General features: G+C 43.4%; 1 protein-coding gene across 1 annotated transcript in view; it reads right to left on the reverse strand.

Annotated features, from left to right (window-relative positions):
- Window positions 1–18,161, reverse strand: part of LOC124261612 — a 76,113-nt gene that overhangs the window by 24,098 nt on the left and 33,854 nt on the right. The window contains exons 14-24 of the mRNA XM_046695952.1: window positions 17,411–17,593; window positions 14,646–14,744; window positions 14,111–14,252; window positions 13,552–13,651; window positions 13,098–13,245; window positions 10,285–10,368; window positions 9,820–9,936; window positions 5,143–5,340; window positions 4,302–4,469; window positions 3,094–3,339; window positions 2,608–2,794 (exon numbers count right to left, since the gene is read on the reverse strand). Of these exons, the coding sequence (XP_046551908.1) occupies window positions 2,608–2,794; window positions 3,094–3,339; window positions 4,302–4,469; window positions 5,143–5,340; window positions 9,820–9,936; window positions 10,285–10,368; window positions 13,098–13,245; window positions 13,552–13,651; window positions 14,111–14,252; window positions 14,646–14,744; window positions 17,411–17,593 (1,672 nt within the window). The remainder of the gene's footprint in view (window positions 1–2,607; window positions 2,795–3,093; window positions 3,340–4,301; window positions 4,470–5,142; window positions 5,341–9,819; window positions 9,937–10,284; window positions 10,369–13,097; window positions 13,246–13,551; window positions 13,652–14,110; window positions 14,253–14,645; window positions 14,745–17,410; window positions 17,594–18,161) is intronic.

Here is an 18,161-nt window from a genome sequence, read left to right on the forward strand (position 1 = left end):
TAGTATCAATGAAATTGCCTAGGTGGCTGTTCTTGCGCTCAACAACGTGCGGTACAAATGGACAATGTCCCTAGCGTTCGGCGGTCAGCTATTCGACCTGGAAGACGTCAAGACCACGGTCGTCGCCCGAAACAACCAGTACACTCCCATCTTCACCGACTACAACAAATGGGTACTCGTGCCATGTCAAATCGATTGGACTCTCCACGTTTTCGCGCACAACAAAGATCACTATCTAACAAAAGTCGTGAACAACTGAACGCTGCTCGTGACTTACGACCTGATGCAAAGATGTCAGCATGATCGTCAGCACACTGTCACAAAAAATAGCCCACATGCTATTGAGTAAACCCAGGATGCAAAACGTGGGGCTGCAGATGGTGTCGGAATTCAACAGCGTGATCGACATCCTGGAAAATCTGCCGGCGAATTCCACGCAGGTCATCCAAGTCTTCCTTGGCGAACCACTGTCATCATCGCGTGACTTCATCGAAATGGTTAAAGGGATCAAACTCCGGTGGGCCAAAGAACAACAATACCACATTTGCTCCGTTTACGTGCGGGTGAACGTGAATGCCTATACCAGTCTGCAGGGAGTCACTGTGACCGTGGAAGACACGATATCGCTCATTCCTACCCGACAACATACATCTCATTGGTTTGAATTGCACGTCCGAGAAATTATCCGAATACCAATTGGAAACTATTTCGGAATTTATATATAGATACGATGAACCACCGACCCAACGTTACGTTAGCCGATCTCCGAGACGCGGAGGGATTCGATCTGCCCGGAGAGGAAAACACCTTGTACACCTTGCATGTTAAAAACAACGTGTACGAGCGAGTGTCAGTTGCAGACTTCAAAGAACCCGACTGTTTGATCGACATCACCCTCACTTCACCCTACATATCTTTAAAAAATGGTTACAGCTCCGAAATTGCGAACAACAGGATCATTCTCACATCTTTCAGGATCATTCTCACATCTTTCAGGATCATTCTCACATCTTTCAGTGTAAGAGATAATAACATACGAGTATTGAGAATATCAGGTCACACGGGCAACATGTTAGCTCCAGTCGACAATAAGCTGGAACGACAGACACAAACACCAACGTTGCGTATCATCGTAAGACGGGGATCATCACCCTTAGCAAGCCTAGACGGAGTTCGTGTTATAGAAATGAACAAGTCCATTCATTTCCCAACTGTTTACGTGTACGAAGATCTAAACCTTATCAGTCAAAGATTGACGGAAAAACAATTAAAATATTATTTCCTAACTTATATTATAGATTCAAGCTGGGATTGTATCCAGCCATGGATGAAGTGGACCAAACACTCGAAACCGTGAACGGATTTCATTTGCAACAAATAAGCGAGATCAAACATCAACTTGAACAAAAACATGACATGCGACTAGGATTTTATAAAAAGTATCACATAGCAGTGAATGCCATCGATGGCATAGACACCACGCTCGTAGCAACCAGCATGGGACTCGGTGCTTGACAGCGTCGGTTTATTATCATCCATCATAGCCGCACCCCTCGGGTTAGAAATAGCATCCGGGGTATCGGAGCTGGTGGGAATAGCTTTAAAATTCATTTCACGTCGGCTGCAACGTAAAGCGCTGAAGCGCGACGAGATCGGGGTTCTAACCGAAGCCAAGCTAAACATGATCGATGATCACATATCAACAGCGCTCGCCGACAGCAAGATCACGGAGGAAGAGCTCCGTCTGGTGTTAGCAGAACTCGCCAAATACCACAGAAATAAACAAGAGTGTCCGCAAGACGAATGACATCGACGAACAGGAGAAGAAAAGCTCATAGAACAAGGCAGACAAGCATTCCTTTCCAAAACCAAAGTGATCATAGGAGATTCGTATTAAACTGTTCTGCCGAGATCAACATAACATAGCCAAGCTAGCAGTCAGCTAGCTCGCTCTATTTTTACATACCTGGGAACTCTGACCTCTCGCTCGCAGGATAGACCAGGAAAAGCAATGCCTTATACCACAGGAGCTTCGTTGGCTCAGTCAGCTAAACTGCTGGGGAAAATACAGCTTGCTTAGTGCAGCCGCGCAACTGTGCGATTGTGAGTTCGTATCCCATCTGGCCTCTATGATTTCCTTGCAAATTTGTCGAAACTTTCGATAGTAAGGTTATCTAGAACGGGCGGCTCTCGTCGAGAGTACGCAGTTGGATGCAATCCCACGAGGGAGGAAGCTTGTGCATCACATCTATCTACTATTTCTTTCTCCCTTGTGGGATTGCGACCACAGCAGACATTTTGCTGTTTATATCAATGATGATTATGCATATCAATGAACGTCTCAGTCGATCACGCTCGTTTATTCATCATTGATTAAACATAATTAAGGCTTTGGGGTGAATTGATCTCGGACTATCATTCCTATACTACTACAGTACAAAATAAGTTTTGTCGCTATATTGTTAGTAATAAACTCTGTGTTATCATTACCAGCCATTTTGTCCGATGTAAGACCACCAATTGGTTCCATAACCAAGAAAACGTTAGCCAGTAAGTGTGCGAATATTTTTGAGAGAGTTGGTTTTATAGCTATTAAAGACCACTTACTCAGACCCCCGGCGCACCGTCAAGAGGGAGTCCGGAATTTCCAGTTCTGGGGCTGGTGTAGACTTCTTGGTGATGACTCGGACGGAGGAGCTGCAATGGCCAGCCTGGTTGCAGACTGTCTGAGACACCTTGTAGGTCTGTCCTGGCTGGGTATTACGGAGTCGTATGTCCCCGGTGCCCGCACCATCTGAAAGAGTGAGTGAGTGAGTGAATTGGTTTTCGACGTTTTAGTTTTACTACAGCGAGTCGGAAATATGTTGAAGAATGAAATTCAGTTGTCATGGATGTTTAAACCCTTGATTCCATTCCAATACCAGATTCATAAGAACACTAGACGATTGGTCTGGCAACGCCATTTGTTAAGCCATGGCAAACGTTTGCAACAATATGTCAGCTATATGGCAGTGGTATGTAAATAATAGAGTCTGGACCAGACCAGGGCCAGGGCCAGAAGTATGACACAAGATGACGTCAGGCAACACTTACCGATGTCAATCCCGTCACTTGGTTCCACGGTGTGTGAGTAGGTGAGGGGTTGACCTCTTCTGCCCTGGCCGGTGTTCTTATGGCGAAGGTGTATATCTTGACAAGCACCCACTGTCGACGGTCCCTCCATCTCGCCGTCAGGCTTCGGGGGATCAGACGCAGCCGAGATGGTGAGACTGCCAGCTGCAGCGACACCATTATCACCAGCAGCGACAACAACTCCGTTTTTCAGTGTTACCACGGTGTCTGCAATAGAAAGCATTAGAGAATGTAACATACGTTGTCTTGAGGAATACATTTTCTTAGCTAAATGCAAATTCTAGTTCGTATTGGAGGTTGATCCCTTATGCATTTGATTGAGGCCATGGGAGCGTGCAATGTGCTTCGTGTTACATATGACTACTTTCTAAGAGTCAGTGACTGACGAGTTTAGCAATCTTCAAGTTATATCATATCAGAAAAGATCTTTACATTCAGGTGGGTAGTCCCATCCCACCACACCGCAAATCACCCGGCACCCGGCACCCAAACACACATATACTATCCCGAAAACTTGCAGGGATAACAGAAAGAGCGCCCAGCCAAAAAACTGGACATTCCAACAGCAAAACCCAAGACTAAACCTGCCCAATCGCATATCCCAGTCAGATTTCTTTACAACGGCCACGCCATGCTGACAGTTGATCGTCGGATACACTCAGTTTACATATTATACCTCACCTTTACCTTTTGACAAGTCACTTAAAACGCATTACATGCAAATGGTACAGATGTTTCCCATTCTCTCCCACGGGATGTCTGTTTGAGAGGGTAGGGGTCGAGATGGGCTTAACGCCATTTTTAGCAATATTCCAGCAATTTCACCACATATTGCACCTAAGGAACTGAAGATCGGTTTGCCACCGCCAGGAGTACGTGTTGTAAGTCATTTGCATCGTTAAGATACAGGTTCAAGTTAGTCTTCGGCAACCCATAATTGTCGTAAGGGGTTACCATCAGAATCAGGTGGTCTAGCTGGTTGATTACTCAGATCGATCACTAGATTGACTGGTCCAGACTCGCTTGTTTACAGGCCGTCGTTGCAAATTTGGAATACCTCTGAGCGAGGCGTGTACAATTCCGCAAACGCCCACAAAACACACACGCTCACTCTCAAGACGAACACAAGACACTTAAAATCTGTGTCAGGACACCCATAAGACACCCACCTGCTGCTGTGAGGTCCACCCTGTAGAAGCAGATCCGCTTGGCAGGATTGCCTGGACGTTTCATCTCCACTGATTTACCGAGAGCTGAGACGTCAGTGAAGATGTCCGCCGCTGATTTGATATGGGTGGTGGAGATAGGAACGTTGCATGCCAGACAAATCCCATCACCTACAATACAGAACAACATAGAATGCAAAAAATTTATAAATTTAAAAATTTGAAATCAGCTAAGCAACGGTTAAATCTACCCTACCTAGATATCTTTATGTAATGATTGTTTAGAAACTGAATGTACTGAATAGGGCTGCGCAATATAACCGGTTTACCGGTTCAGACATGAAAACGATACGTATTGCGATACACTGATCGAAAACCGGTATTTTGACATGCATTCGGTAAACTTCGTAACACTCGGAAATCTTCGGATATTTCCGTTTTTTGAATTGTTCTTTCCCTGTTTCATTAGTGCCAAATGTTACTTATATTTTAATTTTGTCATGATTAAAAGTTTTTATAAAAAGTTAATCAATCATAGTGATTTTGTTGTGTTTTTGCTTTATAATCAAGCATTAAATCGATTATAAGTAGTTTTGTTAAAAAAATAATCCTTGCAATATATTGCAATACATATCGTAATATATATGCTTCCGCATCGCAATATATCGCAATATGAAAATTCTCTGCAATACCCACCCCTAGTACTAAAATACTAAAATTATGAATCCTGAACATTTTGAGACAATTTTACGAAGGTTCTATAAAACAATATTCATGATCCATAAAATTCTTGAGTACAATATATATTTGAAACCAAAATACCGGGGATACCGATTAAACGTACCTGGTTTGTTGTAGCCCACCTTGCACACAGGGGCAGGGGATGTTGCGGACACTGACACGGACATTCCCAGAGCGGTGTCGCCGTCGACTGACAGGGAGATGTTGACCTCCCTTCCCTGCCGGGGGTGAAGGATGACACAGTTCCTCTCGTTGCCTGTACCACCCGCTCTTGACAGCTTGCTGTATTTGGCTCCGGGACCTGGAGGGTAACAATGTGTACTATACACACCTTGATGCAGGTGATACAGGAGAGCACTATTCGCACCTTGATACAGGTAATACAGGTTGGCACTATACATACCTTGATACAGGTGATACAGGTAGACGTCATACACACCTTGATACAGGTAATACAGGTAGACGTCATACACACCTTGATACAGGTAATACAGGTAGACGTCATACACACCTTGATGCAGGTGATACAGGAGAGCACTATTCGCACCTTGATACAGGTAATACAGGTTGGCACTATACATACCTTGATACAGGTGATACAGGTAGACGTCATACACACCTTGATACAGGTGATACAGGTTGGCACTATACATACCTTGATACAGGTGATACAGGTTGGCACTATACATACCTTGATACAGGTGATACAGGTAGACGTCATACACACCTTGATACAGGTAATACAGGTTGGAACTATGCTCACCTTGATACAGGTGATACAGGTAGACGTCATACACACCTTGATACAGGTAATACAGGTTGGAACTATGCTCACCTTGTTACAGGTGATACAGGTAGACGTCATACACACCTTGATACAGGTGATACAGGAGAGCACTATTCGCACCTTGATACAGGTAGTACAGGTTGGCACTATGCTCACCTTGATACAGGTGATACAGGTTGGCACTATACACACCTTGGTACAGGTGATACAGGTAGACGCTATACACACCTTGATACAGGTAATACAGGTAGGTACTATACACACCTTGATACAGAACCTACAGTGGGTACTATACACACCTTAATACAGACAATACAGGGGGCTCTATACACACCTTGATACAGACAGTACAGGGGGCACTATACACACCTTGATACAGACAGTACAGGGGGCTTTAAACACACCTTGATACTGACAGTACAGGTGAGCACTATACACACCTTGATACAGACAGTACAGGGGGCACTATACACACCTTGATACAGGCAGTACAGGGGGCACTATACACACCTTGATACAGACAGAAATGGTAGGCACTATACACACCTTGATACAGACACTACAGGGGGCTCTATACACACCTTGATACAGACAGTACAGGGGGCTCTATACACACCTTGATACAGAGAGTACAGGGGGCTCTGTACACACCTTGATACAGACAGTACAGGGGTCTCTATACACACTTTGATACAGAGAGTACACAGGGCACTCTATACACCTTCATACAAACCCTAAAGGGGGCTCTATACAGACCTTGATACAGGCAGTACAGGGGGCACTATACACACCTTGATACAGGCAGTACAGGGGGCACTATACACACCTTGATGCAGACAGAACAGGTAGACACTATACACACCTTGATACAGACAGAACAGGTAGACACTATACACACCTTGATACAGACAGAACAGGTAGACACTATACATACCTCGATACAGGGAGTACAGGGGGCACTATACACACCTTGATACTGACAGTACAGGGGGCACAATACACACCTTGATACAGACAGAACAGGTAGACACTATACATACCTCGATACAGGGAGTACAGGGGGCACTATACACACCTTGATACTGACAGTACAGGGGGCACTATACACACCTTGATACTGACAGTACAGGGGGCACTATACACACCTTGATACAGACAGAAATGGTAGGCACTATACACACCTTGATACAGACACTACAGGGGGCTCTATACACACCTTGATACAGACACTACAGGGGGCTCTGTACACACACTGATACAGACAGTACAGGGGTCTCTATACACACTTTGATACAGAGAGTACACAGGGCACTCTATACACCTTCATACAAACCCTAAAGGGGGCTCTATACAGACCATGATACAGGCAGTACAGGGGGCACTATACACACCTTGATGCAGACAGAACAGGTAGACACTATACACACCTTGATACAGACAGAAAAGGTAGACACTATACACACCTTGATACAGACAGAACAGGTAGACACTATACACACCTTGATACTGACAGTACAGGGGGCACAATACACACCTTGATACAGACAGTACAGGTAGACACTATACATACCTCGATACAGACAGTACAGGGGGCACTATACACACCTTGATACAGACAGAACAGGTAGACACTATACATACCTCGATACAGACAGTACAGGTAGGCACTATACACACCTTGATACAGGGAGTATAGGGGGGCACAATACACACCTTGACACAGACCCTACAGGGGGGCTCTATACACACCTTGAAACAGACAGTGCAGGGGGGCAGTACACACACCTTGATACAGACAGTACAGGTAGGAACTATACACACCTTGATACAGACAGTACAGGTAGGCACTATACACACCTTGATACAGACAGTACAGGTAGGAACTATACACACCTTGATACAGACAGTACAGGTAGGCGCTATATACACCTTGATACAGACTGTACACGTAGGCAGTATACACACCTTGATACAGACAGTACAGGTAGGCACTATATACACCTTGATAAAGACTGTACACGTAGGCAATATACACACCTTGATACAGACAGTACAGGTAGGCACTATACACACCTTGATACAGACAGTACAGGTAGGCACTATATACACCTTGATACAGACTGTACACGTAGGCAATATAGATACTTTGATATGGAACCTAAAGTGGGCACTATACACACCTTGATACAGACAGTACAGGTAGGCACTGTCTGTATCAAGGTGCCCCCCTGCACATTGATACAGACAGTGCATGGGGGCAGTACACACACCTTGATGCAGACAGTACAGGTAGGCACTATACACACCTTGATACAGACCCTACAGGGGTCACTACACACCTTGATACAGACCCTACAGGGTGGCAGTACACACACCTTGATACAGATACTACAGGGGGCTCTATACACACCTTGATACAGACAGTACAGGTAGGCAGTATACACACCTTGATACAGATACTACAGGGGGTTCTATACACACCTTGATACAGACAGTGCAGGTAGGCACTATAAACACCTTGAAACAGACCCTACAGGGGGCACTATACACACCTTGATACAGATACTACAGGGGGTTCTATACACATCTTGATACAGACAGTGCAGGTAGGCACTATAAACACCTTGAAACAGACCCTACAGGGGGCACTATACACACCTTGATACAAACAGTACAAAGGGCACTATATACACCTTGATACAGACCCTACAGAGGATATTATACACACCTTGATACAGACCCTACAGGGGGGCACTATACACACCTTGATACAGAAAGTACAGGGGGCTCTATACACACCTTGATTACAGACAGTACAGGGGGCTCTATACACACCTTGATACAGACAGTACAGGTAGGCACTATACACACCTTGATACAGACAGTACAGGTAGGAACTATACACACCTTGATACTGACAGTACAGGTAGGAACTATACACACCTTGATACAGACAGTACAGGTAGGCGCTATATACACCTTGATACAGACTGTACACGTAGGCAGTATACACACCTTGATACAGACAGTACAGGTAGGCACTATACACACCTTGATACAGACAGTACAGGTAGGCACTATATACACCTTGATACAGACTGTACACGTAGGCAATATACACACCTTGATACAGACAGTACAGGTAGGCACTATACACACCTTGATACAGACAGTACAGGTAGGCACTGTCTGTATCAAGGTGCCCCCCTGCACATTGATACAGACAGTACATGGGGGCAGTACACACACCTTGATGCAGACAGTACAGGTAGGCACTATACACACCTTGATACAGACCCTACAGGGGTCACTACACACCTTGATACAGACCCTACAGGGTGGCAGTACACACACCTTGATACAGATACTACAGGGGGCTCTATACACACCTTGATACAGACAGTACAGGTAGGCACTATACACACCTTGATACAAACCCTACAGGTGGCACTATACACACCTTGATACAGATACTACAGGGGGTTCTATACACACCTTGATACAGACAGTGCAGGTAGGCACTATAAACACCTTGAAACAGACCCTACAGGGGGCACTATATACACCTTGATACAGACCCTACAGAAGATATTATACACACCTTGATACAGACCCTACAGGGGGGCACTATACACACCTTGATACAGAAAGTACAGGGGACTCTATACACACCTTGATTACAGACAGTACAGGGGGCTCTATACACACCTTGATACAGACAGTACAGGTAGGCACTATACACACCTTGATACAGACAGTACAGGGGGCACTATACACACCTTTATACAGACAGTACAGGGGGCACTATACACGTCTTCATACAACCAGTACAGGTAGGCACTATGCACACCTTGATACAGACCCTACAGGTAGGCTCTATACACACGTTGATACAGACAGTACAGGTAGGCACTATACACACCTTGATACAGACAGTACAGGTAGGCACTAACACACCTTGATACAGACAGTACAGGTAGGCACTATACACACCTTGATACAGACAGTACAGGGGGACTGATGGGAATCCAGTTCCAGTGAGATTAATTTCAGTCTTCCCTCCTTTCTCCAGGGTGAAGGTACTTGGAGATGCTGATTGGATCACAACAGCTGTACAGAATACAAAATGTCCATTGTAGAAAACTACAGTAATAACATTGAGTATACAAAGGGACATAACTCCATGCCCCTTACTCGTAAAACGATACAACGTGTCAGTCCGAGATGCTGTGTATATTTCATTTCACCAAACTGCAGGTAAAATTAATATCATTTCCGACTTCTTTCATATTATATATGGTTATTTTTTTTTCATTCTGCGAAATATAAATCTGTAAAGACGTGCTTCATCGTGTAGGTAGAGTCAGGTCATACATTTAGTCCATGTATCTCCCTGAATGGCGTCTCCGTTTAAAAGCTACGGCAGTCAGCCGCCATTTACATCTTCCAGCAACTCACCATCAGCATCAACGACGTGGAGAGATGCATCAGAGCCGGACCAGGGAGATGTGGCCGTGCCCCGGTAATGGATGCTATATGTTCCTGAGAATAGAAGATATATACCGTCTCTCATTAATTACACCCATTCTTAAAATCCATGAAACATTTGTATTGAACGTGATAGACGTAGCAGCCATTCTGTACCTCTGTATAGACAACTGTCTTTGTTTCCCACACCTGCAGCGATAATAATGTCTCTCAGCCTCTGTATAGACAACTGTCTGAGTCCCCCATACATACAGCGAGATTAGTGTCTCTCAGCCTCTGTATAGACAACTATCTGAGTCCCCCATACATACAGCGAGATTAGTGTCTCTATACCTCTGTATAGACAACTATCTGACTCCCCCATACATACAGCGAGATTAGTGTCTCTATACAGAGGTATAGACAACTATCTGAGTCCCCCATACATACAGCGAGATTAGTGTCTCTATACAGAGGTATAGACAACTGTCTGAGTCTCCCATACATACAGCGAGATTAGTGTCTCTATACCTCTGTATAGACAACTATCTGAGTCCCCCATACATACAGCGAGATTAGTGTCTCTATACAGAGGTATAGACAACTATCTGAGTCCCCCCATACATACAGCGAGATTAGTGTCTCTATACCTCTGTATAGACAACTATTATAGTTTCCCATACATACAGCGAGATTAGTGTCTCTATACAGAGGTATAGACAACTATCTGAGTCCCCCATACATACAGCGAGATTAGTGTCTCTATACAGAGGTATAGACAACTATCTGAGTCCCCCATACATATAGCGAGATTAGTGTCTCTATACCTCTGTATAGACAACTATCTGAGTCCCCCATACATACAGCGAGATTAGTGTCTCTATACAGAGGTATAGACAACTATCTGAGTCCCCCATACGTACAGCGAGATTAGTGTCTCTATACAGAGGTATAGACAACTATCTGAGTCCCCCATACATACAGCGAGATTAGTGTCTCTATACAGAGGTATAGACAACTATCTGAGTCCCCCATACATACAGCGAGATTAGTGTCTCTATACAGAGGTATAGACAACTATCTGAGTCTCCCATACATACAGCGAGATTAGTGTCTCTATACCTCTGTATAGACAACTATCTGAGTCCCCCATACATACAGCGAGATTAGTGTCTCTATACAGAGGTATAGACAACTATCTGAGTCCCCCATACATACAGCGAGATTAGTGTCTCTATACCTCTGTATAGACAACTATCTGAGTCCCCCATACATACAGCGAGATTAGTGTCTCTATACAGAGGTATAGACAACTATCTGAGTCCCCCATACATACAGCGAGATTAGTGTCTCTATACCTCTGTATAGACAACTATCTGAGTCCCCCATACATACAGCGAGATTAGTGTCTCTATACAGAGGTATAGACAACTATCTGAGTCCCCCATACATACAGCGAGATTAGTGTCTCTATACAGAGGTATAGACAACTATCTGAGTCCCCATACATACAGCGAGATTAGTGTCTCTATACAGAGGTATAGACAACTATCTGAGTCCCCCATACATACAGCGAGATTAGTGTCTCTATACAGAGGTATAGACAACTATCTGAGTCCCCCATACATACAGCGAGATTAGTGTCTCTATACAGAGGTATAGACAACTATCTGAGTCCCCCATACATACAGCGAGATTAGTGTCTCTATACAGAGGTATAGACAACTATCTGAGTCCCCCATACATACAGCGAGATTAGTGTCTCTATACAGAGGTATAGACAACTATCTGAGTCCCCCATACATACAGCGAGATTAGTGTCTCTATACAGAGGTATAGACAACTATCTGAGTCCCCATACATACAGCGAGATTAGTGTCTCTATACAGAGGTATAGACAACTATCTGAGTCCCCCATACATACAGCGAGATTAGTGTCTCTATACAGAGGTATAGACAACTATCTGAGTCCCCCATACATACAGCGAGATTAGTGTCTCTATACAGAGGTATAGACAACTATCTGAGTCCCCCATACATACAGCGAGATTAGTGTCTCTATACAGAGGTATAGACAACTATCTGAGTCCCCCATACATACAGCGAGATTAGTGTCTCTATACAGAGGTATAGACAACTATCTGAGTCCCCCATACATACAGCGAGATTAGTGTCTCTATACAGAGGTATAGACAACTATCTGAGTCCCCCATACATACAGCGAGATTAGTGTCTCTATACAGAGGTATAGACAACTATCTGAGTCCCCCATACATACAGCGAGATTAGTGTCTCTATACAGAGGTATAGACAACTATCTGAGTCCCCATACATACAGCGAGATTAGTGTCTCTATACAGAGGTATAGACAACTGTCTGAGTCCCCCATACATACAGCGAGATTAGTGTCTCTATACAGAGGTATAGACAACTATCTGAGTCCCCCATACATACAGCGAGATTAGTGTCTCTATACCTCTGTATAGACAACTATCTGAGTCCCCCATACATACAGCGAGATTAGTGTCTCTATACAGAGGTATAGACAACTATCTGAGTCCCCCATACATACAGCGAGATTAGTGTCTCTATACCTCTGTATAGACAACTATCTGAGTCCCCCATACATACAGCGAGATTAGTGTCTCTATACCTCTGTGTAGACAACTATCTGAGTCCCCCATACATACAGCGAGATTAGTGTCTCTATACCTCTGTATAGACAACTATCTGAGTCCCCCATACAAACAGCGAGATTAGTGTCTCTATACCTCTGTATAGACAACTATTATAGTTTCCCATACCTGCAGCTAGTCCAGCGGGGACACTCGTCATGATCTGACTTCCGTTTCTTGTCACTACAGTCAGTGCTGATCCAGCGTCAGTCGGGCTGGTTCTCAAGACGAGTTCAGAGCTGTCACCAGTAAACCCAACCCCTTCAACAGCCAGAGACTGAAGGAGAAACATCCAAGCCGTGATCCTGTCATAGTTTCATTACATCACGTTTTTAACCCGTATTAGCATTTCAACATTTCCTTCATACAGATATAGTGAGTGAGTTTAGTTTTAAGTCGCACTCAGCAATATTCCATTTTACCAGATATAACAAATATTTTTAAGATGCAGAAGTAGAATGTTTAGGACACAACAGCATCCTATAGAAGACAATGTCGTTCTTTTTGTCAATATTGATTCGTATCTGTAGGGTCAGCTCCCACTCTACACTCGCCACCACCCATGTCTAACTGAAGTCCTTACCTCTGTGCTTTCATGCAAAACTATGTCGGGGCTGACTTTCTTCACCTTGATGCAGTCGTTCGCGCCGTTACAAACACCGCAGGAATCAAGTTTGGATGGGCTGGGAGTAAAATATGCATGTATACAAGTATAAGATTAAATATTATGGATGTCAACTTCTTCTTTATTATATACACAACGTTTCTGGGCTTTTCCTTGCCCCTTCGTCAGGTGAATGAGTGAGTATGTATACAAGTATCTAGAACTATCGACACAGACATTTATAGACATTTTATGCACATCCGAGACTCTCTGCAGGTGTCATCGGTAATTGGCTAAAACATAAGGACTGGGGAGGGGAGGGGGGGGGGGGGATGAGAGGTTTCGGGCATTGTTCAGAAAACGTGATATCTTGGGGGTTGGTCGTTAAGGAGTTTGGCTGATGAGAGTGTAAAGAATTGTTGACAAAGTGCAATTCGCTCAAGAAAACACTGCACACTTGTTATCCATTATCGCATGATCCACTGAATGCTTCCCAAGCCTCATATTTATCGTTTCTCCGACTGCCGGATGGACTCACCCGTTCGGGACGCCGTCACAGTCCTTGCAGCTGGAGCCGTCACCGCCACACACACGGCACACATCCATCCCCTCACTGCTGCGCACGTTCGTTTGTCCACTAACACACACCCCACATTTGTTCCTGAAGGCAGCTCGAACACCTGATGACACATGTAGGTATACGTTCAAGATTTATTTTTTATAATTTGTTTATTTGTTAAAGAAATAGTAACGTGTGATTTTTCAACAAAACAAACAATGTCACGTGACAAATAGCTTCTTGTGTAATGAAGTTCGATTAATGATCTGCAAGCTGAACAAATAAATGCATCACCATCATTTAATTTATATGACCCCGCCGTGATATTGTTGTAATATTGCTAAAAGCGGAGTAAAACTGAACTCACTCACCCAAACCCACTCACTCACTCACTCATTTACGTTCAATTTGCATTGTCGTTTAGTTCAGATTGAGATCCCTGGACGTGTGATAACTATCATCTTTTAGTGTTTTTCGCCGCAAACTAACACAGGAAAACATGTAAATATCTAACCTTTTCTTATGCACATCTTGGCACAGTCTCGCACTGGGATGCTGTCCACGCACCTGCCGCAGTCGTACACGTCATCTTCAGATTTACCCGTGTCTCCGTCTGTGATGTGTAAAAACAAGGGGGATAATTATCTCCGATCTGAGTGGAAACATCTAAACTATATTGTTAATAACAGTTTGTAAATGTAGTGTTATTCCGTGCATTCACTCGAATCAAATGGATGCCGAAATAAACTGTAAAAGTAAGAGGTTGCACTCGACGAAACAGGCCGAGACGCTACTCCATCACCAACTGCATGTGTATATTACGAAACAGTAAAGACTCTAACTGTTGCCCTGTGTGGCAGATTATTCCACACTACGCACAGAGCATATGTAGAGGGTAATGTCCGAGTAACTCTCCATTCCTTAAAAATAATGGAGCCGAGGCCCCGGAGGGGGCCTCGGCTCCATATTTTTGGGGGGCCTCGGCTCCATTATTTTTAAGGAATGGAGAGTTACTCGGACATTACCCTACTTAAATTACATTCGAAGTATTGGGAATATTTCTGTTATCAAAATTAAATGTCAAAATGACAAAATGAAGGTTTTATTTTGAAACTGGTACACATCGCTCCATTCCCGAAAAGTATTGGAGCGAACAGACAATGGAATGACGTCACAAATGTAATTTAATTGCTACTAAAATCCATCTGATGCCATCTCAAGTGGCAGCTTGATGCACGCAACAAGGTCTTCAAATTTACCACAGCAACTCATACACATGTCACGTCTTTACCGTAACATCTTACACAAATGTCATGACTTTACCGTAACATCTCACACATGTCATGACTTTACCGTAACATCTCACAAATGTCATGACTTTACCATAACATTTCACACACATGACACGTCTTTACCATAACATCTCATACATGTCATGACTTTACCGTAACATCTCACACATGTCATGACTTTACCGTAACATCTCACACATGTCATGACTTTACTGTAACATCTCACACATGTCATGACTTTACCGTAACATCTCACACATGTCATGACTCTACCGTAACATCTCACACATGTCATGACTTTACCGTAACATCTCATACATGTCATGACTTTACCGTAACGTCTCACACATGTCATGACTTTACTGTAACATCTCACAAATGTCATGACTTTACCATAACATCTCACACATGTCATGACTTTACCATAACATTTCACACACATGACACGTCTTTACCGTAATATCTCAACCATATGTCATGACTTTACCGTAACATCTCAACCATATGTCATGACTGTACCAGAACAACTAACACATGTCATGACTTTACCGTAACATCTCACACATGTCATGACTTTACTGTAACATCTCATACATGTCATGCTTTACTGTAACATCTCACACATGTCATGACTTTACCGTACTCACAACATCTAACACATGTCATGACTTTACCGTAACATCTCACACATGTCATGACTTTACCTTAACATCTAACACATATCATCTCACATCATGTCATGACTTTACACATAACTTTATAACATCTCATACATGTCATGACTTTACTGTAACATCTCACACATGTCATGACTTTACCGTAACATCTCACACACATGTCACGTCTTTACCGTAACATCTCACACACATGTCATGACTATACTGTAACATCTCACACATGTCACGTCTCTACCGTAACATCTCACAAATGTCATGACTTTACCATAACATTTCACACACATGTCACGTCTTTACCGTAACATCTCAACCATATGTCATGACTTTACCATAACATCTAACACATGTCATGACTTTACCGTAACATCTCACACATGGCATGACTTTACCGTAACATCTCACACACGTCACGACTTTACTGTAACATCTCACACACATGTCATGACTTTACCGTAACATCTCAACCATATTTCATGACTTTACCATAACATCTCACACATGTCATGACTTTACCGTAACATCTCACACATGGCATGACTTTACCGTAACATCTCACACACGTCATGACTTTACTGTAACATCTCACACACATGTCATGACTTTACCGTAACATCTCAACCATATTTCATGACTTTACCATAACATCTCACACATGTCATGCCTTCTCCATAACATCTCACACACATGTCACGTCTTTACCGTAACATCTCTCATATGTCACGTCTTTACCGTAACATCTCTCATATGTCACGTCTTTACCGTAACATCTCACACATGCCACGTCTTTTCCGTAACATCTCACACATGCCACGTCTTTACCCTAACATCTCTCATATGTCACGTCTTTACCGTAACATCTCTCACATCTCATGACTTTTCCGTAACATCTCACACACATGTCACGTCTTTACCGTAACATCTCTCATATGTCACGTCTTTACCGTAACATCTCTCACATCTCATGACTTTTCCGTAACATCTCACACATGTCACGTCTTTACCGTAACATCTCACACATGTCACGTCTTTACCGTAACATCTCACACATGTCACGTCTTTACCGTAACATCTCTCACATCTCATGACTTTTCCGTAACATCTCTCACATCTCATGACTTTTCCGTAACATCTCACACATGTCACGTCTTTACCGTAACACCTCACACATGTCACGTCTTTACCGTAACATCTCACACCGATGTCATGGTTAACTGTAGCTTCTTGGATTGGACATTTGTTGAATTGAAATGTTTCGTCATATGACGTGTCTAACCATATGTCGAACAGCAAGTCATGGACACGACACTTACTGTAACAAGTCCCACAGACTGCATGTCTAACAGCTGATCCTCCACACACGCCGTTGCAGTCAGGCTTTTTAGCGTCGGGGTCACCCACGCAACCGCCACATTTGTTGATACCTTGGTTTTCGGGAACTCCGGTCGACCCTCCCACACAGAATCCACATTCGTTTACTTTTGCAGAACAAATGCCTGCAACAAACGGTGTTAGGATATAGACTACCAGAGTAAGTGGAAGGATACATCCTAACATGTCCAGTGTATGTTAGTACACACACTAGTGGCATCTGTCTGAGCTTAGTAACATGACCAGTATGGTGGGTTATACATCAAGGACATATTCCGCTAGTGCTAGCATGTACACAACAGCTGCTAGTGCTAGCATGTACACAAGAGCTGGTGGCCGAATACATCTTAAATGTCCTGTCAATGTTAGGATATACACAGTCGTTTGCATTCAGAGGCATCGTGACGATCTCAGTCAGTGTTTGAATATTATACAAGATGAGTTAGTTGTAGGACATATTTATAATTCCCAATGAAGATGAGTTAAAAATATACATTTGCGCCACTTTGGGTCAAAATCAAAGAATCGGTAGATAAACGGTTTGACTCTGAAACGATTGACACCTTTCTGGAGATACTGGAGGTATGCACAGATTAACAGATGAACAGATGGACAGATGAACTAATGACAGATGGATAGATGGACAGATGATAAATGGACAGATGAACAGATGACACATGGACAGATGATAGA

The sequence above is a fragment of the Haliotis rubra genome, unplaced genomic scaffold, assembly GCF_003918875.1.
Source record: "Haliotis rubra isolate DU_JTF1 unplaced genomic scaffold, ASM391887v1 Scf800, whole genome shotgun sequence".
NCBI lineage: Eukaryota > Metazoa > Mollusca > Gastropoda > Lepetellida > Haliotidae > Haliotis > Haliotis rubra.